Source organism: Vombatus ursinus, unplaced genomic scaffold (genome assembly GCF_900497805.2).
Source record: "Vombatus ursinus unplaced genomic scaffold, bare-nosed wombat genome assembly UNPS02014874.1, whole genome shotgun sequence".
Classification (NCBI taxonomy): domain Eukaryota; kingdom Metazoa; phylum Chordata; class Mammalia; order Diprotodontia; family Vombatidae; genus Vombatus; species Vombatus ursinus.
The window spans coordinates 15964114-15988685 of NW_020954652.1; the positions used below are offsets into that span (position 1 = coordinate 15964114).

Genomic DNA, 24572 nt, shown 5'->3' on the forward strand with positions numbered 1-24572 from the left:
CTGCTCAGATCATGCTAAGTTGCCCGTGAAAGAATTCTACAAAATGGGATCTACCCCCTCCATGTGTGCAGTGTTAAGAATATCCAGTTATTTGAATGGTTCAGTTGAAAGCTCAGATTTGTTGTCCTTTAAGATGTCACTGTAACTGTACTAGTGCCTTGCAAGTTGGAATTTTTGCTGGAATGCAGACGATACAATATTTAACCCTAATATATATTATCAGCTCTCCTATATCTCAGTCAATTTACATAATTTAAAATAGAACATCTTATTAAAAACATCTAGATATACACAGATTAGGAAACTCGTACAACATACAAATACACAAACTAGAAATAAATTTTTAGCATACTGGTATATACAACAGTGTGATACAATAAATAATTTCTGTCATGCTCTATCTACACATCATATTGCTTAAAAGAAGAGTAGATTTGGGGGGCAGTGGGGTGGTGAAGGTCTTAGGGGGCTCTCTACATTTAAAGTTGTGCAAATTAAAACAGGATTTAAAGGACCACTGATTTGGGTTAGGAATGCATGGCTGGAAATGAAAGGACCCATATTACTGAGGTATTTACAGATACTGGCTAGAGAGCACTATATGGGCAGATGCAGAAAGGCTTCTTCTGTTCCCTTTATTTCTTGACCGCAAGCATGGCATCCACCTCCTCCTCTACCTGTAAGGTGTGCCACTGTGCAATGGGTCGCCTGGGATTGGCCAGCATGTCTGACCAATGTCGTAGCTCCGCGCCGGTGCTGTTGTAGCCCACAAAGACCTTGCCGATGGCATCGTTCTTGCCAATCTTGTCATAGTCCAAAACAGTTACCACAACTTGCACTTTCTAAAAGGGGAGAGAAGAAAAAAAAGGAACAGGGAGATCACAAGGGGACAGGGACCAAGCTCTTCTTGATAAAGCAGTCTAAGCTGAAAGGGGTTGGAAATCAAGCAAGATGAAGACAAAATGGTCAATGGCTGGGAATGAGGACTCCAAAATTCCTGGTTTGACCTACTGATGCAACTTAAGGACCTTTGGGCCATGCTGTGCATCCATTGTTGCTCCCGTAGACACCCTGGGCCTTTCCACCTGCCCTGTAGTTGCACTTTCTTTTACGTTTTATCTTTCTCAAGTACAGAATATGCTCCTTGAGGGCAGGGATTGTTTATATCTCCAGTACTTACTTAGCTAGCACAGTACTAAGCACATAGAAAGCATTTAATGAATACTTTTTCATTCATTCAGTTTGGCCCGGAGATAGTTGGGTAACCTTGGGCAAGTCCCTAAACTTTGTGCTGCTTTAGCTAGATCAACGTTAAAAAAAAGTGATTAACATGGTTGCTGTGTGGACAAAATAAGTAGTATTTTAAAAAGCGTCATCATAGAGGAGGTAGAAACTATTAGGCTAGAACAGTGAAAACATTATTAGGGGCAGTCTGGCTCACAAGTTTTTGTTTGTTTTTCTTTAGCACAAGGGAAGGTTCAGTGTGGGCTGGAAATGGGAAATGATGCAAAGATAAAAGTTATCAATTAAATGCATTTTAAAAAAATTATTCAGACTTTTAAAAAGTAATCAATCACCAAGCATTCATTAAGTACGTACTATGTGCAAAGCATTGATCTGTAATAAATTTATTATCCCTAAGTGGATGTTCTCTTCATAATATGAGACTGTGTTTGGTGACATCTAGTACTTAGATTTTGAATGTGCCTCAAGTTGATCAGAAATTACTTGATGATATCTCTTATATGAATTTATTTGAATAGAGTATGCATTCCTTTCCCTTATGTAATAATGGCTACCACTTATATAATGCTTACCATGTGCCAGGCACTATGCTAAGTTCTTTACAATTATTATCTAATTTTATCCTCAAAAAAAAAAAAACCAAAACCAAAACCATAAACCTTGAGAGGTACATGCTGTTATTATTCCCATTTCACAGATGAGGAAATTGAGGCAAACAGAAGTAATATGACTTACTCAGGGTCACATAGTAAGTGTCTGAGGGTAAATTTGAATTCAGATCTTGACTATAGGCCTAGTGTTCTATCCACCTTATGTGAACAGAGTAACTAAAACATTTTTTAATGCATTTTTTTCCCTACCCGGAGGCATTGTTTCTTTGGGCACATATTGACCCTCAATATTTTCCTCAGTAGAATATTTCCTTAATTAGAATTACATGTGATGGATCTTAGGACTAAACATGATGGCTAAATTAAGGAGGAGGTATATTTGAGGGCAGGTCCTAGGCAGTTTAAGGGAATGAAAAATAATTATGGAAGGCAACAAGGCATAGATGCAGATTCAGATGTGTTGGAAACCTTCAAGCAAGAGTCTATTGTGTATGTATCTATTTCTATAGATGTTGTTTTCCCTTTCAGAGTTTAAGCTCCTTGAGGACAGGGACTTTTTGTCTCTCTTTACATCCTCAGACCTTAGCACAGTGCCTGCTACATAGTAAGGTCTTAATAAACCCTTGCTGGCTAACTTTACATTCTGTGAACCGTCCTGCTATGGAAGGTGGATCCAGGGTCAAACCAGAGAATGACTTTACTGCAGAAATTTAAAATGTAAGATGCCCCATAATGACAGTAAAGCCAACACAGTACATCTCTCCCTCCAGTCCCCATTGTATAGGGCTGGATTAAGTCAGCTAGGAAGGGAATCGTGGCTGGAGAGGATGGTATTTTTTTTCCATACTGGGGAAAGCAAAACAAGACAGCATTGGTCATAAGATGGTTAGATCACAGAATTTAGAACTCCCATCCAAGTACCTTATTTTACAGATGAAAAACAAACCCAGAAGTTTCCTTTCGGGCCACATTTTTAAAAAATGCTTTAAAAGAGACATCATTTGTCCCTCCTCTCCAATAGAACCTCTCTGGCTAAATTTTCCTTTTTTTTTCTTTTTCTTTTTTAATTTTTAGGCAATTGGGGTTAAGTGACTTGCCTAGGGTCATACAGCTAGTAAGTGTTTGGTCTGAGGCCGAATTTGAACTCAGGTCCTCCTGACTTAAGGGCTGGTGCTCTATCTACTGTGCCACCTAACTGCCCCACTGGTTACATTTTTCAAAGCAATCCATGTACTGCAATCATGGTTAAGGGGAACCACCTTTATTTCCTTAAAAGCTAATGTGAAATTTCCATGTAGCAGGAGAGAGAGAGCGAGCGAGAGCCAGCAAGCGCTGATTCTGGGAAGGGATGTACTTTTCTAGAAGCACTCAAGATGAGACCTCCAAATGAAGAAAGGCTTGGCAGGATTTTCTTCACAGCAAGTAGAAGGTGTTGCTCCTAGTTTTAAAACACTCTGGCTATACTTAGCCCAGAAAGCTTTTCAGATACATCTTGCACTCTGTGATGGTCTTAGGAACTCAGAGTGGGGGAAACTACAGTCTCCACTTTATTGCATGGAATACTCATTTATCTTGCATAGTAGGGATTAGGAATATAGGGACAGCCATCCCTAAAGAAAGAATCTGTATCTATGCATAAGGAAGGAGAACAAGATAAATATTATTTTTATGCTTAATGTATTCTACATTCTACATCTCTGTCTTGACACAATGCTATCTTTTCCACAACCTTTTCCTAGAAACAACATATGCTTTATTTTTCATGTGTATATGTGTTCTGGCATGGTTGCTTTGCCTGCTATTATTGATGGCTTAAAAAAAAAGGAATTTATATTAAGTGTGGTGTAGCATTGCAGCCTCAAGGAGAACTATACTGTAGTATTTTTTTTTTAATCTCAATGCCCGTTCTTTTATTATTTTGTTTTGCAGAATTAAAAAAATGCCGGAGGGTGTTAGTTACCATAGGAATAAGGTCTTAGTCAGAACCCCAAAGTGCACAAATAACACACACTGGAAAATAAATTGGTGGAGGAAACTGGATAGCTTAGGGATTTGCCAATAGGATCCAAAGCAGTTTTTTCATCTGAGTTCACTGACTCAAGTTTGGTTGTGATGAGACTGGGAGTCATTGTCAACTGAAATTCTAGCACCTTATTAGGAGAGAAGTGGAAAGTACATGATAGCCAAGTGGATATCGGGACTGGATTGAAACTGACAAGCACGTGAGCTGGGATAAATGAGCAAGGTCACCAACCCATTTTTTTAACTCAGAGGTTGAAAGCGTAGAGGTAAAGATCATGTAGTATAAGCATAATCCCATATAAGTAATAATAATATAATAAAGCAAATAATTATAAATAAAATGTTTATATATAATATATAAACTAATATAATAAAATTAATAATTATAAAAAATAAAGCTAATATTTATATAGTGCTCACTATGTGCTAAGTGCTTTATAAATATTATCTCATTTGATCCTCCTAACAACCCTGGCAGATAGGTGCTATCATTGTCTCCATTTTATAGGTGAAGAAACTGAGGCTAATGGAAGTTAAGTGACTTGGCCCAGAGTCACAAAACTAGAAAATGCCTAAGACTGGATTTGAACTCAGGTCTTCCTGACTCTAGGCCCAGAGCTCTGAACCACCTAGCTGACTATAGGTTAAAGTACGTTAAAAACCTCTTCCAATAACATGATTTCATTTATTCTCACTTTTTGGACTTTGCCACTATGCCTCAGTTGCTTTTTCACCCTGGAACATTCCTCCATTCAAGTCCCCTTCTCCCACTGCTGAGTTCCTCTTAGAGCCTCCATTTTGAGGAAGGGCCCAGGATAGCCATCCATCTCCCAATTCAGCTTCTGTCTCTCTAGACTTCACACTGCCCCTGTTGTTTGCCCCAACCTTTCAACTCCATTTTATGTGTTGTCTTCTTCTATTAGAATGTAAGAGCCTTGAGGTCAGGGACTATCATCCTTTTTACTCATATTTGTATTCCCAGCACTTAGTGCTCTGACACATAACAGAATTTTAATAAATGCTTGTTGACTGACCTTGGGGGTCCTATAGTCCAATCTATATATTATTATTGTGTTTGTCTGTTTTTTTTTTTTTAGTCATGTCCTATTCTTCGTGAAACCATTTTGGGGTTTTCTTGGCCAAGATACTGGAATGGTTTGCAATTTCCTTCACCAGTTCGTTTTATGGAAACTGAGGCAAAGAGGATTAAGTGATTTGCCTAGGGTCACACAGCTAGTAAGTGTCTGAGGCTGGATTTGAACTCATGAAGATGAATCTTCTTGACTCCAGGCCCAGCACCCTCTAGTCACCCAAAAATTACTATGGCACAGTGTAATCAAATATATGGGTCCATTTGTGCCTTGTTCTGCTCTGTATAAATCCTCTGTCCCCCTCCAGAAGAGAAAAGCCTTCTGAAGGGAATGAAGGTGTGATGTACTGATAAGGCATTATGTCCAAAAACAATGTTCAGGAATATGAAAATCAACCTCTGTTGCTCAGAGGATGATGGGTTATTAAAAAAAAAACCACACACACACACTACCCTGAAGCTTTGTCAACTCCCCTTTATCTCAGAGGCCTCCCTTCCTGTTCATGGTCTAATTATTTTGGTATTGAAGGAATTGCCTGTATCAATTATTTCATTAAAATAGAGGAATAGTGTTGCTCTAAGTATAACAATCTGACTCTGGTCCCCACTGAGAAGCAGCAGGAGAAGTTTCCCATTTATAGAGAGCCTGTCAGAAGCTGGAATTTGCATCCTATCATTACAAAGCATGGAATTTCAAACATGAAAAGGCCTCCAATAGTGTGGTTGCAACTTCTCATTCTAAAAGTCTCCAGATGGAGAATCCTTTGCCTCTCTCCCTCTCCCCTCCTATTGCTGAAAGGTAAAGAGAAGCTTACTGTTTGGGTAAATAATGATGCACCCATTCCCAAGGGGTGCCAAGGAGGCCGAATTCTAAGTAATGACTTTTTTTTCCCTCTTGTGGCCCTTAATCATTTTTTATAATAATTAAAGATGAAAGATACTGAACGGTTAGGTTATAAGCAACGATAGTAAATTTCTCTTCCTTCTCTTATTCATAGGCTCATAGGGGAAGGAAATCGTAGGTGATTGTGTGTGGTTTGTCCTTCATTTGCAAAGAGGACCATGACATCACGAAGATGATGCCATGACTTGCCAAGTGAATTGGATTTAAGTGAGGGAAGGCTGTGCAAAGTCGCCAGTATCACTTTCTCCTCCACAGCCATCTGGGTCCAGTGGCTAGCTATAGATCAGGATGACTGGAGATGGCCCAGGATGCAGTGGGAAACCTTGGCCTATGAAATATTTCGTGTAATATGGAGAAAAATGGACAAAAACCCATCTGTTCTTAGGGCTCTGAACGTTGTGGATGCATTTGCTAATTTATCAGCATTATCAGGAGTTTCTTTTTGCCAATTCATTTCTGCTCAATACAAAATAACTCATGCCTGGTCTTTTTTTTCGCCTGTGTTTTGGGGTAGGGGTAGGAGGGGAGGACTCAGGGAGAGTGTGGGGCCTGGTAGACAAATTGAAGTCATTGGGCATCTCCTAAGCATCATGGGAGGAGAATGGGAACATAGGTGCTAATGGAGGCATAGCTGTCTTACTAATTAATGAGATCTGCTTTGGATATTTTGGAGGTCTGGAGGAGTGAAGCTCAAAGCAGGAGAGACATCATCGTGTTTGACATTACCTGGATTTGCTCGAAGGGTACTTCAAAGCTGAATGACTCATTATAGTAGGGATTCAGCGTGTTCTTCTTAATGGTGGTCTTTTTCTTCTTCAATCTCTTACCGTTCTGCATCAGGTGAATCTTCACATAGGGATCTGAGGAAAGCAAACGGAACGTTGAGTTAGGAATTCAGGGACACATTATCCTGCTTCCCGGTGGAACCTTGTAAAGGAGACAGGTACCTCCCTGCAAGGAAACAACTCTATAATGGATTTTGATTCTAGTGAGAGGAAGGAAGAAAACAAGCACTTATTAAGTACTTACTATGTATAAGGCAATGTGCTAAAATTTAGTTTTAAAGGCCTTTATAAGAGTATCTCCCACATAGGGAAAGGAGAAGAAAATAAGCATTTATATATCACCTACTGTGTGCCAGGTACTGTGTTAAGCACTTTACAAATATGATCTCATAATAGCTCTGGGAGGTGGGTTTTTTTTAATCCCATTTTACACTTGAGGAAACTGAGGCAGACAAAGGTTAAGTGGCTTGACCGTGGTCACATAACTAGCAAGTGTCTGAGACTGGATTTGAACTTAGGTCTTCCTGACTCCAGGCCTGGAACTCTATCTACTCTGCCTTTGACTGCCTCTGGAATTAGAGTGCGGAGGACCTAGGTTCAAATCTGGTCTTTGATACTTATTAGTTGTGTGACCCTGGGCAAGTCAATTAACCTCTGTCTGTCTCAGTTTCTTCATTTGTTAAATGAGGAGGTTGGCCTTGAAGGCTTCTAAAGTCCTTTCCAACTCTGAATCGATGATCCTGGGTAAATCATTTCTCTGAGTCTCAGTTTCCTCATCTGTAAAATGAGAGAACTGAACGTGAAAGCCTCTCGTCTCAGTATTTATGGTCCTATGACCTTGGGCAAATAATTATATCTCCATGAGTCTCATTTTCCTCCTTGACAAATAAGTAAACTAACACCTGTAGTTCCTATCTCATGGAGTTGTTGTGAGGCTTATTTGGTATCAATAAAAAACCAAACCGGGAAAAAAAACCCCAACATCTATTAAGCACCTACTTTGTGTGAGGTGCTGAGAATACAAAGACAAAATCTGGACAATCTCTGCCCTAAAAGAGCTTAGGTTTTACCCATATGTGAGCATTTAGCATTTGATGATCATTTTTTACTTAAAATAATACATTTGTAATTTAACATATATTTGAGTATATTTAGGTGGTACAGTGGAGAGAGTGCTGGACTTAGAATGAGTAAGATCTGAGTTCGAATTCTGCCCTACCAGCTATGTGATTGTGGGCAAGTCACTTAATATCCCTCAGTCAAGTTTCTTCATCTGCAAAATGGGGATAATAATAATGCCTACCTCCCCCGGGGTTGTTGTGAGGATAAATTGAGATATTATTTATAAAGTGCTTTGCAAACCTTAAAGTGCCATATAGAAATGCTAGATTGTATCATAAAAAATTATTATAACTGTAATCTAATAATAGGTATATCATAAATAGAAAGATAGTGGATAGAGGGCTAGCCATGGAGTCAAGAAGATCTGTGTTCAAATTCCATCTCTGATACGTGTGTGACCATGGCAAAGTCATTTATCCTCTTCCCTGCTTCCCATCCCCTCTGTCTCACACGTCTCTAAGACTATAATTTGTGGAGAAGTAATTGATCTATACCAGTGGAGGGAATCTCCAGTCTGGGAGTACACTGTGCTAATGAAATCATGGGTTTAGTTGAAAAGGATTATTTCCAAGAATCTTCCATTTCCCAGATTTTATAAGAGCCATACTCCTCCATACCATCTCAGTGTTCAAGATAGTATTTTCCAGGAAGAAGCAAAAGTTATTTTGAGTACTATAAATACCCAAATTAACTAGAAATGACATATGAAGAAAGATGCTATCTATATCCAGAGAAAGAACTGATAAATAGAAGTATGTATAGAATTATTATATATATACATAGCTATCTATTTATCTATATCTATATCTATCTATTTGTGACTAATGGTAGCCATCTCTAGGGCATGGGGAAGGAAGGGAAGAAAAAAAAGAAATTTGCATGATAAATTTGTTGTATGGGAAAGAAAAATCAAGTTGTGTATAGTAGATTTGCAGTTTCATGTGCAAGGTTTTTATTGTACTATGTTATGGAAATGCTTATTTATTACCACAAATTGGAAAAAAAAAAAAGAAAATGAAGGTGATGGAACAGAGGGGCCCCTCCCCTCTACTGACCAACCCGAGGTTCCCTTAGCATTTTCTACAAGGGATCACTGGGGCAAATACCAGTTTGAATTTATTACATGGGAAGCAAGGCTTTGACTGGGATTGCCTTATTTAATTTTTCTATGTGGACAAATCAGCCACAGGAAGAATGCATGCTAATTTTCTCTCTAAGAGTTCAAGTCTTCTGGTTTTTCTAAAACTCCCAAGGGGAAAGCAACCCTTCAAAACTCTCCAAACCTTCCCATGTACACAGACCAAAGCTGGTGAGCCAGCAATCAGTCCCTTCGACAAAAGAGCTGCTTAATGACTAGAAATCCCAGTGTAAATAGATACATCTGCAGCCCCATCCTGGAATGTAAAGGAATTTGGCCTTTTCAATATGAATATATCTTGATGACAAGAGGCTTTGTTTATTTGGTAAACCCTCCCCTTTCCTCCCCCTCCCTGGCACCTTTACAAACAAACATAATTACAGCAACAATGGCTGTCAACCTGTGTTTTTGGATTGGCACAGGGTCCGAAGCCAGAGATGGTATTTGTGTTTCCAAGTTTAAATACATCTACTCTTTCTGCTAGGACTCAGGAACTGATTTAGGCAAAGGAGCCGGATGGTTGGCACTGGGGGAAAGAGATTGATTTGCCGTGGTAATCCCAACTGTGTCTCTGGGCGATCCTTTGTTTGCTGTGAAATCAGCCATGAAAACAAGCACTGGTCCATATCCCAGGGCTGAAAACAAGTCAGGTTAGCTTAATGAGAGTCAGACAATAAATAGTCTTGGAATATTAACATCAAAGCACCACAGATCTTCCTCTGGAAGGGATTTTAGGGTATATCAAGTTCAACCACCTCATTTTATAGATGAAGACATTGAGGCCCAGAGGTGATAAAGTAACTTACTCAAAGTCTCAGAGGTAGTAAATGGCAAAGGCAGAATCTGAACTCAGTTCCTTTGACTCTAGGGACAGCTAGGTGGGGACAGACTGCCTGGCCTGGAATCAGGAAGAGTCATCTTCCTGAGTTTAAGTCTGATCTCAGACACTTACTAGCTGTACGACCCTGGGCAAGTTGCTTAACCCTATCTGCCTTAATTTCCTCATCTGTAAAATGAATGGGAGAAGAAAATAGCAAACCACTCCAGTATCTTTGCCAAGAAAACCCCAAATGGGGTCACAAGGTCAGAATAACAATAGCAAAATTTTACCACCTATTTTACAAGGTTATAAAAAAAAAAGCACTTTGCAGACTTCGTAAATGGGGTCAGGAAGAGTCAGACACGACTGAAAAATGACTGAATAGCAAACAACCCTTGAATCTAAATCCAGGATTATTTTCCTCTTTCCATGACACCACACTGACTTTCTGCATACAAGGTGCCATGGCTTTCTTTTCCCTTCTTGTCTGACTTTGGAGCCATTGCATTTCTAGGCATGTCAGGGACCTTGGGAGGAATTGGGATCTATGGACAGAAAATGTGGAATATTAGATTGGGAATTTGGAAGGCTACATTCTAATCCTCCCTCTGCTCTTCACTGAGTGAACTTTAAGTCATTTTGCTTTTCTAGGCCTTAGTTTCTCTATCTGCAAAACATCTGGATTTCTCTAGTATCTAGACTGGGTTCTGTGAACTTTAAAAACATATTTTGACTGTATTTCAATAAACATAAACAAATATAATTAGTTTCCTTTGTAATCCTAAGTATTTTTTAAAGTATTTAAAAAATATTCACATAAAGGGTCCATAGGTTATATCAATCTGCCAAAGGAGTCTGTGATACCAAAAGAGTTAGATTATCTGACCCTTTAGATGGTCTGGATGGTTCCTTCTGGCTATATATCTTATAAGTAAGAATTCTGTGGATAAAAGATTGAAGGTCTGATTGCCTGCAAAGCTTGGAAAAATGACTTGAGGATCATCCATTTTGATAATAGCCTTGATAGAGACCCTTCCTTGGAGCTGACTGAGTTGTAAACTTCCAAGGGTCTAATTCTACTATTGGTCTGCTACAATTTTATCCTAAGGCTTTGATTCTTTTAAAAAAAAAAAAAGGAATGCCCTAGAGAGAGAGAACTGATTTAAGATAATTATCAACCAGTTGCAGAGACCCTAGGCATAATGGGTGCTGGGCTTGGACTCAAGAAGACCTGAGTTCAAAGTATATCTCTGCATTCACTCTAAAAGTATTTATTAAGTTCTTACTGTGTGCTTGGAGATGGGCTAACTCCTAGGGACTCAAAGAAGGTAAAAAAAAATAGCATGGTCCTTGCCCTTAAGGGGCTCGCATTCAAGTAGGGAAGACAACATCCAAATTCACTAAATAAATTTATTAAACACCTACTATGTTCCAGGTACTGTGTTAAGTGCTAGGGATGCAAAAAGAGTTAAAAAACAGTCCCTGCCCTCAAGAAGCTTACAATCTAAAGTAGGGAGACAATATAGAAACAAATATATGTAAAACAAGCAATATACAAGATAAACAGGAAATACTTAAGAGAGGGAAAGCACTGGAATTATGAGGAGTTAGGGAAGGCTTCCTGTAAGATTTTAGTTGGGACTTAAAGGAAGCCAAGGAGGTCAGAAGGGAGGAGGAAGAGTGTTTCAGTCCTGGGGGATGGCCAGAGATACATTGAGTAAATGGAAGGGAATTTCAGAGGAAAGGTACTAACAGCTGGGGGCACCTAAAAAGGTCTCCTTCAAAAGGTAGGATTTGAGTAGAGTCTTCAAGGAAGCTGAAGGCTGAGGATATTCCTGGGATACCACTTACTAAGGGTGTGGCCCTGGGAAAATTTTTTAACTTAATCTCTTCAAGTAATTATTTTTTTTTTTAGTCCTGTCAATTCTTTGTGACTCCATTTGGGGTTTTCTTGGCAAAGATCTTGGAGTGGTTTGCCATTTTCTTTTTAAAAAAATGTTTTTTTTTAATTAATTTATTTTGATTTATCAACAATCACTTCCATATGCTTTTGAGTTTAAAGTTTTTGTCCCTCTCCCTCCCCACCACCCTCCCCAGGACGGCACACAATCTGATATAGGCTATACATATACATTCCTATTAAACTTCTTTTCACATTAGTGATGTTGCAATTAAGAATTAGGCCATTTCTCTAGTTCATTTCATAGATGAGAAAACTTAGGTAAACAGGGCTAAGTGACTTCCCCAGAATCATACAGATAGTTAAGTGTCTGAGGCCAGATTTGTACTCAGGATGGGTTTCCTCGACTCCAGGCCCAGCACTCTATTCACTCTGCCACCAAGCTGCCCAATCTCTTTGTGTCCAAGGCAACTATATAAGACTTGTCTATTAAGTCTTAAAGTGTCAGTTGGGTTGTTCTGTTGGTTTGATTCTATGGAAGGATTTACCACAACTAGAGTTTCTCAATGCTGATGAAATCAAAGATCCTTCTTATTTATTAATCAGTTATATTTAAGTATGAATGTATCATCTGAAAGGTGATAGAACACAGAAAGTGCAGATCTAAAGTTGGTAGGGACCTTAGGGGTCATCTGTGCCAAAGCTTCCCTCTCACAGATGAAGTAACTCAGCTAGTCAGTGGCTAAGCCAGGAATTTAGATTTCAGATCCCACGAGTCCAAACCAAATTCAAAGGTAGTGTTGGGAAGATAGCAGGAGCTTACTAGCTACCTGGGCAGGATCAGGGGAGGAAACACCTGAGAACAGGTTGGGAGTTCTTTGACCTTGATTCTTTAATCATGGATTTCATGTTTGTAAGATGTATAGCTAGAAGGAGCCTTACAAATCATTTAGACCATGGGTTCTTGTACTTTCTGGTATCATGGCAGACTGGTTGAGCCATCCTACCATCCTCCATGGATAGTAGGTACCATAAGTTTTACAGCTCTGTGTGAACTCACAGTGATGAAAAAAACAACAACATGGGATTGGTCTGAAGAAGCTGATGTGTAAGACAAAACTTATTAACCAACTTAGATTAAAAACAAAAGTACTGAGAGGGAATGGAGTGCAGTGGATGAAGAGCAGCTGACCGTGGAGTCAGGATGCCCTGAAGTCAAGTCTCTCTTCTAACACATCCCAGTTGTGTGACCCTAGCTGAGGCATGCTCAGTGCTCAACAAGTAACAGTGCTGACTTGGATTGATAAAATCCAGTGGCTCTCCAAGTGTGGTCCAGGGAACTTGGGGTGGGGGCTGGGGGCTGAGACCCCCTTCTGGCTATCTGCACGGTCAAAACTATTTTCATAATAATACTAAGGCATTTTAATTTTTAATTCAGTAAATATCAATAGATATAACCCGCATACACAACAGCTTTTTGAAGGGTTCTCAATAATGTTTTAGACTGTAAAGAGATCCTGAGACCAAAATGTTTGAGAACTGCTCTGGTATAAAGGGTTTATTCATCAAAGAGTTTTCTCTACTAATGAAATCTTAAGTCTAGTTAAAAAAGAAATATATAGAAGATAGAAGCAGAGTCAGGTAACAAAAGATGAATGTAAGAGCCTGGTGGCATAGTTCTGTAAAAACAGTGTCAGGAATATTAAATCTGAGAATGAGCTGAGCCTGATGAGGAAAGCTAAAGCCAATGAGAAGAAAAAGATGCTTAAAAAACTATATTAGAAGAAAAAAGAGGGTTAAAGAAGGCCTAGCATCTTGGGGGAGATGGCATGATGCCTGAGCAGGGCCCACTTGATTATGATTTTCCTTCTCTTTTCTCTGACACGGAGAATTACATTTGCATTGCAAATGACAGAACAAAAAGATGAACATCATTGATATTAAAGATAAGCAAAGAGAAAAATTAGAGAGCACCTAGTTGGCCTTGATGAGTGAATTCAAGGTACCAGACCCTGTGGAATACTTTACTTGAATACTGAAAGGACTGCCAGATGTGCTGAGTCATTTGTTAGTAATATTTTAAACTATCGTGGAAAATGCAAGAGGTACCACAAGATGGGAGAAAGGAATATGCCATCTGAGTTGTCAAAAAAGGGAAGAGATGATTCCACAAACTCTAGGCCAGTGAGTTTGACTTTGATTCTTGGGAAAACTCTAAAATGGAATTAAAGAGATACCTTAGAAGAGTGAACATTTTTAAAGGGAAGCTGTTATTATAAAAAGCCAGCATGGCTTCATCAACAAGGAATCAAACCAGCCTCATTTCATTTCCTTTTCTGGCAAGATTTTCAATCTAGCAGAAGAGAGGAATGCTATGGAAGGAGTTTACCTAGATTTTAGCAAAGCTTTGACAAAATATCTCCTATCGTTCTTGTAGTAAAGATGGAGGGATATGGATTAAATGACAGTTCAGTTGGATGGATTCAGACCTGGGAGATGACCAAACTCAATGAGTAAACTGTTGATGGTTTAATGTGAACATGGCAGGAGGCCCTTAGTACAGTCTTCCAGGGCTCTATGCTTGGCCCCAGGCTGCTTAACATTCTTATTAATGACTTGGATAGAAGCATAGAAGGCATGTTTATCACATTTCCAGATGACACAAAACAGGAAAGATTAGCTAATGTACTAGATGATGGAGTCAGGATCCAAAAACATTTTGGCAGGCTATAGCATTGGTCTGAATTGAATCAGATTGGTTTGATCTAGCAACTGGGAGAATCAGAAGAGGCCCCTTGTAGGAGGTGATATCAGAGTTTCCCATAATCCTCTGTTACTTGCCCTTTATTCCTAGACATCTTTTTAAAAGTCACTAGGGGTTGGGGCAGCTAGGTGGTGCAGTGGATAGAGCACCAGCCCTGAAGTCAGGAGGACCTGAGTTCAAATCTGGCCTCAGACCAAACACTTGACACTTACTAGCTGTGTGACCCTGGGCAAGTCATTTAACCCCAATTGCCTAAAAAAAAAAAGTCACTAGGGGTGAGGAGCTCTCAACACTCTAGTGGGTTTGTGATCCCACTGATGTGGACATCGCCTCCAATGATGCAGCTTGAAACCCATCCATGCCTGCACATCCTACATGACCCTTGACTGTGTTCTCCCACAAGTTTATTGCAGGGGTCCACATACAGTGGTAATCACTGGGCTAAAAGAGAGGATGAGTTGTGGAAAGGATGCAAAATAGGCCTGAGGGTCTGTGCTAGGATTTATTTTAGGGAGGGCATTTCCATTACCTTCTTACCTCTGATTGGAGGGCTAGAAAGTGGAGTAGTAAATTCCTTTTAATGCATGCTTTTATAGAGGGTAGAAACTGGAGCAGGGATACCCCTCCTGCCTCCTTTTGTGTCTTTTCCCCCCATTAGATTGTAAACTCCTTGAGGGCAGGGACTATTACTTTTTGTTTTAGTTTTTTTTTTTTTTTTTTTTTGGTCAGGCAATTGGGTTTAAGTGGCTTGCCCAGGGTCACACAACTAGTAAGTGTTATGGTTCTGAGGCCGGATTTGAACTCGGGTCCTCCTGACTCCAGGGCCGGTGCTCTATCCACTGCACCACCTGGCTGCCCCTGACTATTACTTTTTATCAACTGTATCCCCCAGTGTTCAACACAGAGCGTGGCATATAGTAGGCACTTAATAATGTTTATTGGATTGGATTGGAGTAGTCCAAGAATTCTTAACCTTTTTTTTGTATCCTGGCCCCTTTTGGCAGTCTTGTGAAGCCTATGGAACACTTGAAATAATATTTTTAAGTGCACAAAGGAAAGCAATTATATTGAAATAAAGATATAATTATTCCCATCCAAGTTCAAGGAGTCCCTGAAAACAATTCACAGTTCATGGACTAGAGTATGGTATAGTTCTTAAAATCATATCCAGTGGAATCTCCGGGATCCATGAGGACTTTCTCAGAGCTTCTTGAAACAAAGAGTGGTGTGTTCCATCAGGCCCTGCCCAATCCTAAACTCTAAGGCTGAAAAAACAAAACAGCCTGAAGTAGTTTAAAAAGAATTGTGGTAAAAAGAGGTTGGGGGTTGGAAAAAGAAGCCCTATGGGGTTATGGTAAGAGCTCATAGTTTAAGGGTATTTTGGAGTGATGCCCATATCTGTGGGTGATCTGCTTTAAAATAATGTCTCTCCTATCTGGACTCAACAGAATGTCCTTGACCTAGAGCATGGTTGTGCTAAAACCTGAGCCTGACTCTTGGGCTTTATGTAGGTACTTTGTCTTTCCATTCTTGAGGCACAGAATGAAAGCAGAAGATGAATTCCTCTGGAGCAGTACATCCAGATAAAAAGGCTGTAAAAATGCTAAGGAAGGTAGATTACTGGTCAGCCTATATAGTTTTTATGTGAGATAACATGCCCTATAGGCATCTAGGTGGCACAGTGGATAGAGCCCCAGGCCTGGAGTCAGGAACGCTTGCTTTAAAATTCTGCCTCAGACATTTACTATCTGTGTGACCCTGGGGAAGTCACTTAACCCTGTTTGCCTCAGTTTCCTTATCTGTAAAATGAGCTGGAGGTTTGCTATTGGAAACCACTCCAGTATCTTTGCCAAGAATACCCCAAATGGGGTCACGAAGAGTTGGACACAATTAAAATGATTGAACAACAACAACAACATTCCTCCTACATAACACCACCTCTCCCATCTCCATACCTTTGCATTGGCTGTTCCCCATGCCTGGAATGAGCTCATCCTTACTCAACTCAAATTTTCCCTTCTGTGAGAGGCCTTTCCCAATGCCATCAGCTGCTAGTGGCACCCCCTCTGAATCCACCATCTATTCTGTGTATATATTGTATATGCCTGGTGGTTTTCATGTTGGCCTCCCCCATTAGAATGTGAGCTCCTTGAGGGCAGTACCAGTGTTCTGTTTTTTCTTTACATTCCCAATGCTTAGGACAATGTTCCACACATAGTGAGCACTTAATAAATGCTGTTGATAGACTGGCTGCCTTTTTACATAGAAATGAGGCAGTGATACACTGCTTCCCCAAAGGATTTGCCACAAGATTCCATTAAACAGTACCCTCTCCTAGCACATTTTGTGATTGGATTTATAACATTTTGATTTCTACTTAACTTTTTAGGAGCAATGGCATATATTGTGTGATGGAAAAAGAAAGTTAGACCAAGCCAAACCGGAGGTCCTGGGTTCAAATCTTCAGCTCTGCCTCTTATCACCTCTATGACTTTGAAAAGTCAATTAACCTTTCATGGCTTTTATTTCCTCTTTTGTAAAACGAGAGGGTTGGACTGGATGACATCTAAGGTGTCTTCCAACTCTAAAGCTGTCCTTCTGTGAATATTATTTATGGTCGAAAGCCAGAGCCACCTGCATTGCAAAGCAAGCCTGTGTATTTTAAATAAGTAAGAATAGGTAATTTCTATGCTCTGTATTTGGTGTCTACAAACTACTTTTCCCAGAAAGTAAATTATCCTCGATCTCATGAATTCAAAGTTTCCTGGAGCCTTAGAAGTCCTGTTGGTTGCTTAACAGGAGGAGGTTTGGTTGAAATGACAAAATAGACTTTAATGAGACCCATTAATGTCCCTACTGTTACTGGCAACTCCAGCAGCTCAGTCCCTGCTCCAAGCAGCCGGGAGCCGATTGGAAAGATGCGAAATACAAAGCTGTGTAATTGCAGCTGTGCTCTGGTGTGGTCTTTGCCAAGTTCATGACACACACACACACACACACACACACACACACACACACACACACACACACACACACACACACACACAACCTTTGCCTTCCCAAGACTAGCTCCTTTAAGAACATTGTCAAACCTTCATTGCAAATTCACTATCTCTACTCTGAAGCTGGGTAGGGCTTAGGGCATTTTGCTTTCTTTCCCTGGATTCATTTATCTTTTTTTTTCTCTTAAAGAATGATGTATAACTCTGTAAGAAAGTCAAATCTCTTTTATAATGTCTGCCTGTCTCCTACTTTGTAGTACATTAACTTTTCCCTTCCAGGAAACAATGGTGCAGTTATCAGAAAGAATTTCCTTTTCTGATAATACAGAGTAGGCAGAGTACAATGTGTTCAGATACAAGGCTCCATTTTGGATATATCTGGAGCTTGTCAACTTTGTTTATTTCTTTATGAATTCTGGACTCTCATCTCTCATTCACCATGTGGCATTTCCCCCCTCCCCCCCCCCCCCCCAACTCAGGCTAGTTCGAGTTAAAGAATTTCCTTTCTTTTGTAAAAGGGATGGTGGTTTTAGTTTCTTGTGATGCCATTACTAAATCGTTCCAAATTTTTATCTAAGCCTTTTGAATGGACCAGGGTATGGTAGGCACCCATACTCTTACACAGAGCTGTAACTAACTTGAGAAATAGGGTTTTGTCCCAGAGTGCCAATATCTGGGGTGGGGGTGGGGAGCAGCACTTCTCCTACTGGACAAATGGTGTCTCTGCAGCTTACCATATGGTCTTCTGTTGCTTTGTGCAGCAACATAATTCACTTCTTCTGGATTTGACTTGCTACTCCCCATGGTTCCATTTCATTGGATGCCTTTCCCCGGGGTCTGTCTCCCTTCAACCCTTTGGGGAGGTGTAGGTCAAACAACTCCCTTTCTTAGCATGGTCATACCCAGGTTTGGGATGTCCCTGGTGCCTCTGGAACACACTGTCCCTCCACAATCCTCCCAATTTTTGGTTTTTTTTTTTTGCCCCAGGTGAGAAAACTTCTATTTAAGGTTCTGCTCTGAAAGCTGTAGCTGAAGATAGGGAAGGGAAGGTAGTATATCCAAACCATTAAGGTAAAAGGCTTTGAATCAAGTTAAACAGATGTGAAAAATGATCTTTTTTCATGAAATTGATTTTTCTTTCCTTTCGTATAAAATGACTGTTCTAGTCTACAAGGGAATGACCTTCAAGAAGATTAAAAAAAACTATCTTCTAAATACCAATGTTCTAGAGCAGAACACAACCACAAAATATGGATGTATATTATACACACATATATGTTTTAGTATTCATGATATAATTTAGTTATGAAAATTGGACCTTGAATCAAGATTTCTGCCCAGTTCCTATCTTAAAATTCTTCAGTCTTCGAAATGGTTCATATCTAAAGAAGTATCTATGAATTTATTCTATTCCAGTGTTAAACCAGATTAGACCAGTAGGACCTGGCCTATTTGTTTCCATAGTAACTAATCAACTTCATTCATTGGATCAATAAGAGGGTTCTAGAGCTGAAATATCATTCCTATAACCCATGGTTAAGAACCTTCAATCTGGGGTTCTTAACCATGGTTATATGAACCATTGAAATGTTTTCTGATACCTGAATTTCAATTTTATTTGTTTCCTTTGCAATTCTTTACATTTTATTTTATGCATTTAAAAAAACATTATTCTATGGGGCAGCTAGGTGGCACAGTGGATAGAGCACTGGCTCCTTGAGGGTGGGGACTCTCTCATTTTTGTCTCCACATCCCCAGAACCAAGTATAGTGCCTGGCACATAGTAGGGAGTTAATAAGTGGTTGCTGATTGGTTGATTAGAGATAATAACAGCAAATGGAAGTAGAGAAGGCTTGTAGAAGGTTGAGATGAGAGTTGAAGGACGGGTATGGGTTTAAGAGGCTCATATTTCCATACCTAGCATCTTGTTCGTAATGTAAAGAATTTAATAGTGCATGATGGAAACCTGAACAGGAGTAATTCTTTCAGTGCCTTTTACATGAGATAATATTGGTGTGGGAGACTCCAGACTAATTCAAGCTCTTCCTTCCCTATCCCCCCTCTGCCCCCTCAGTTTCCTCCCACTCCTGAAGTCAACAGATAAAGTTATTCATGGCTATAAAGTGATATCAGGAATGCTGAGCTGAATCTTATTACTGAGATGTTTTGGATACTGTGAGTCAAAGGTATGATTTATTGAGTTTTTGAAATGCATAAAGTCCAGTTAATAAAGATCTATGGAGGAAGGGGGATCTCAAAAGTAGGCTAGAATGTATGAAGGATCCAAATTTGTTTAGCTTCTTAAGAATGAAGAAATGGATTATCTCAGGCCTTATGGGAGCAGGGAAAGAACCGTAAGCGACTGGTATTTGCAATTAACTCGTGTTTGTTGACGATGGCATTGATTTATGCCCAGAACTGTGTGATTATGGGGAAAAAAAAAAACCTTGATTTTTCCTTGCTCACGCAATATGAACTTGAATATGGGTTGGCACCTCTCTGACTACTTGTTTCCTCAACTGTAAAATAAGACAGTTGGACTAGATGGTTTTTAAAGATCCCTTCATAGCTCTTCTATAATCCTATTATATTAGGAAAATTACACTTATACTTGTATTGTTTAGTCTTTTTCAGTCATGTCCGAGCCTTTGTGACTCAATTTGGGGTTTTCTGGCAAAGATACCGGAGTGATTTGCCCTTTCCTTCTTCAGCTCATTTTACAGATGAGGAAACTGAGGCAAACAGGGTTAAGTGACTTGCCCAGGATCACATAGCTAGTAAGTGACTCAGATCCTCCTCATTCTGGACCCTGCACTCTATCCACTGTGCCACCTAGCTGCCCTGTGCTTACACTTTAGTATAAATGAATTTTAAACACTGGATTACCTAAAGCAGAGGTTTACAAACTTATTTGGCCTACTACCCCCTTTAAAAAAAATTATTCAGTGCCCCGCTGCCTCCCTCCGAAATCGACTTTCTTTAACCCTTTAATGGTTTTTAAAAAGTTTGCATCATTTCAAAAAAATGGAAAATACTTTTAAAGAAAATGATGCATCTTAAATTTGATAATTTATTGTAAATTTGTGGGTTTTTTCCTGCATTGAAATTTTGATGATGCAATGTTGCGTCATGTAACCATATAGTATCATATTGTGAACAAGTTATTACATGCACATATTCCTGCTGATCCATGCTGGACTTCCTGTCACTTGCTTGTTAAGACCTGTTGGGGGACCTGACCACTGATCGGTTACAACTTACATTTTGTGTGTTTATTTGGAAAATGATGTAATCACTACAACTTTAACTCTGTTCTACAACAGATGAAATGTGTATGGATGGTTTTTCAAAAATTTCTTCTCTTCTTTCTTTGTGTTTCCACAGTCCCCTTATTTTTATTCAATGCCCCATAGTCACACCCTAGACTACTACTGCCCCCGTGCCCCGGATCACTCCAGGGCTCCCAGGGGGCAGTATTGCCTACTTCAGGTACCTAGGAGTCCTAAAGGGCCCTCTTCCCCTAATTTTCCAATGAAAATTATGCTATTAAATTCTCATCCTATTAAAGCAGTGTCTTGCATCAACATGTAGGCAGAGGGATTCCCTGTTTGGGGTGAGAAGAGGATGGTTCTATTCCACCTCTAAAACAATAATATGGCGTCTCCTTGTGAGACTATCTTCAAAGACTGAATGACCTCTTTGGGGTAAAAATCAAAATATCTCTCTACTTCTTTGGGGAGAATGAGTAGGGAAGCTGGCCTAGCCATCACTGTGGGATGTTGATTTCCAGGAGATTCTAGAGGCAGAGGATTGTGTTTAATATGACCCTTCTTCCTTCCACTCCCCTCTCTTCCTTGCCTGACAGGTCCCTCTCCCTCTCCCTCCTCTTGCCTTTCCCATCTGTGACTCTCAAAAATGCATATTTTTTTTATTCTTTGCTCACGTTTGATGCCATTTTAGTTATTCCTTAGCGATTTACCATAATCCCCTCTTCTGACATCCTGGCATACATCTCTTTCAGTGGTTTGATATGTACCTATGATGTATCTTTGTGTCTCCTAAATTGTTTCTACTTCTCGGGGAAAAAGTTTCTGGTGATGTAGTTTGTCATTGAAACTCATCCTCTTTTTTTATAGTAAAATTACAATAGTATTTTGGTATCACAGAGAAACACACTTAGGGGAAAATTTTTTTAAGTTATTCTGTACTTCACCATAGTATTTGGGAAGACTGCACAAAATTGAGCATATAGGCATCGTTTTGGTTATAAACCTCCAACTTGTGAATATCCTATGTTTTATACAACATGACCTTTTGCTTATATATAATACACTCCTTGCCCCAAGGCACCTTCACTCTTCTTCCCCACTCCTCTTTACCCTCAGGTATCAACCAAGTTGTTCTGGGCTGTAAAGACCACCCAGTAATTGCTCGTGGAGAAATGAATATGTAACCCTATGTCTTTTCTCCACTATCTCCTTTTTTTCCCCTTAGGGGCATAGGGACACATATCTGAGGATAGTTTGCCTGGAAGAGAGAAAATTTAGGAAGGACAGAATAGCTGTTGACTTTGCTGTGATATGGAAAACATTTGTTCTACAGAGCCCCAGAGGATGGAACTGGGAGACACGGAGAGGAAGTTTCAAAGAAGCAAAGTTACGCTCTTTTTTAAGGGGATACTATTAGAACTATCCAGTAGGGGAATGGGCTTCCTTCAGAACATAGTGGGTTCTTTTCTATTATTTCTAACGGAAGACTATTTTAGCTACATTATTGGATTTCATTGGCTAGCCTCTGGACCTATGCACCATTTTATAACAATCTTTTTATAGAAACATTCATTCGTGGAGAAGGGTCTTCAAAGACTAGTCCAATACTTCATTTTTTACACATGAGGAAACTGAGGCCCAGAAAAATTGAACAACTTGCTCAAAGTTACACAGACAACAAGCACCAGAAACAGGGTTTAAACCCAGGTAAAAACTCATTCTGAATTTCACGCAACTGACTCAACAGAACTTTTGGAATACAACCTATTTGTAAGTTGGGGACTGAATGTAATAATATGTCATAGAACTCCTTAATGTTCTATAATGCTGTAACAGCCCTATTTCCCTTAGGCAATTCCGATGTTAAATTATGCTTTCTTGGCAGGGTTATAATTGCAAAGCAGCTGGCTGTAAGCAATGATTCCTTTGTGTAACAAATAAAGGAAACACAAAAGGCTTTTTTTGTATTTACACAGAGATTTAGAAAGTGCCAGGCTAAAGCTTCCCAATGCCAGATCCCTGCAGTGGTCTTTCTGACAGCTTGGCACAAAGGCACCTTCAGTCTTCGTCTTTCCCCCTAAAACTGCATTAGGGACCTAGGGACCTTATAACCCTTGTCTTTAAATTTTAACAAAGGACTTTGCTAATTAGCAATGTTATAACCAGAACTTCTCTGGCTATTTACCTTATGAGCATTTATAGTGTCCCATACTTGGAAGGGGGCAGTTAGGTGGCGCAGTGGATAGAGTGTACCGGACTTGGAATCAGGAAGACTCATCTGCCTGAGTTCAAATCCAGCCTCAGATATGTGTGACCTTGGGCAAGTCACTTAATCCTATCTGCCTCAGTTTCCTCATCTAGAAAATGACCTGGAGAAGGAAATGGCAAACCACTGCAGTATCCTTGCCAAGAAAGCCCCAAATGGGGTCATGAAGAGTTGGACACAACTGCAATGACTGAACTAAAGAAAGAAAGAAATACCTAACTAAATGGATGTGTGTGCACATGTACATGCACACACACACACACACACACACACACAAGGAAAATGATCAAGTACCAATCTTATAAAAATTTTTTGAGAGTGATCACTGACTCAGAAGGGACCTTGGTGATTCCTAATAGTCCAACCCCAAATTTTACAGATGAGGAAACTGAGGGACAAAGAAATTAAAGGATTCATTCAAGGTCACACAGGGAGTAAGTAGCAGTGGTACCGTTTGAACAAAGATCCTCCAATTCCAAATCTAGCTCTCAACAAGAATGTTGTAATTTAGTCATTTTAGTCATGTCCAACTCTTTGGGACCCCATTTGGGGTTTTCTTGGCAAAAATACTGGATTGGTTTGCTGCTTCCTTCTCCAGATCATTTTACAGATGAGGAAACTGAGGCAAACAGGGTGAAGTGCCCAGGGTCACACAGCTAGTAAAGTGTCTGAGGCTGGATGTGAACTCAGGTCTTCCTGATTCCAGGCTGGGTACTCTATCCACTGAACCGCTTAGTTGCCCTATAATTCTAATATAATATTCTGAAGGAAAAACATATACATGTTTTTATTATAAACTCATTCTCTCAATAAATATTAAACTAGAACCTTAATAATAATAATAATAATAATTATAGCTAGCATTTATATACTACTTTATATATACATGTAGCATATATATATATATATATATACACACATGCTTCTTTAAGGTTTGCAAATGCTTTATATATATATTACCTCATTTTATGCTCACAAGAACACTGGGAGGGTATGCTTTTATAATCTACATTTTACTGGCAAGGAAACTGAGACTGTAGGAGATTGAGTGACTTGCCTAGGGTCAAACCACCAGTAAATATTTGAGGCTGAATTTGAACTCAGGTCTTACAGATACCAGTTGTAGCCCTCTGTCCCCTGCACCACCAAGCTGCCCAAATAAATTCATCTAAATAGAACTATTCAGATTTAAAATTTAAAAGAGAAATAATCCTATAACACAAACTTTAACAAAGCAAAAAATATCACAATGTGTTTCCTTGGTGTTCTCTTTCTGTAGATTTTCTTTGTGTGTGTGTATGAAAGGGTTGCTGTTGCTTTTTTTTTTAAATTAACATAGTTATGGTGAATGGGTACATTGTACTATTAATCCTATCTTTGTGTCATATAGTTTTGCAGCAGTCTTTCCATATTTCTTTGTAAACTTAATATTTGGACTTTTTATGGTACAATGGAATTGCATTACATTTATATACCAAAGTGTATTGACCTGTTCTCCAATTTTTTAGCCTAGAAGTTATTTCCAGTTTTTCTCAAGTATAAAGTAGCTACAAAAATTTTTTGTCAAAATATATGTGTTTATGTATACATTCATATAAATATATATTTCTATTTAATCACATTCTTGAAACTTA

The 24572-nt window shown here is 39.4% G+C and overlaps 1 protein-coding gene across 1 annotated transcript in view; it reads right to left on the minus strand.

The window, feature by feature from the left end:
- Positions 1-296: 296 nt before the first annotated feature.
- Positions 297-24572, minus strand: part of SYT1 (synaptotagmin 1) — a 484861-nt gene continuing 460585 nt past the window's right edge. Inside the window, exons 8-9 of the mRNA XM_027842531.1 lie at positions 6599-6732; positions 297-842 (exon numbers count right to left, since the gene is read on the minus strand). Coding sequence (XP_027698332.1) covers positions 636-842; positions 6599-6732 — 341 coding nt within the window. The 3' untranslated portion in view covers positions 297-635. The remainder of the gene's footprint in view (positions 843-6598; positions 6733-24572) is intronic.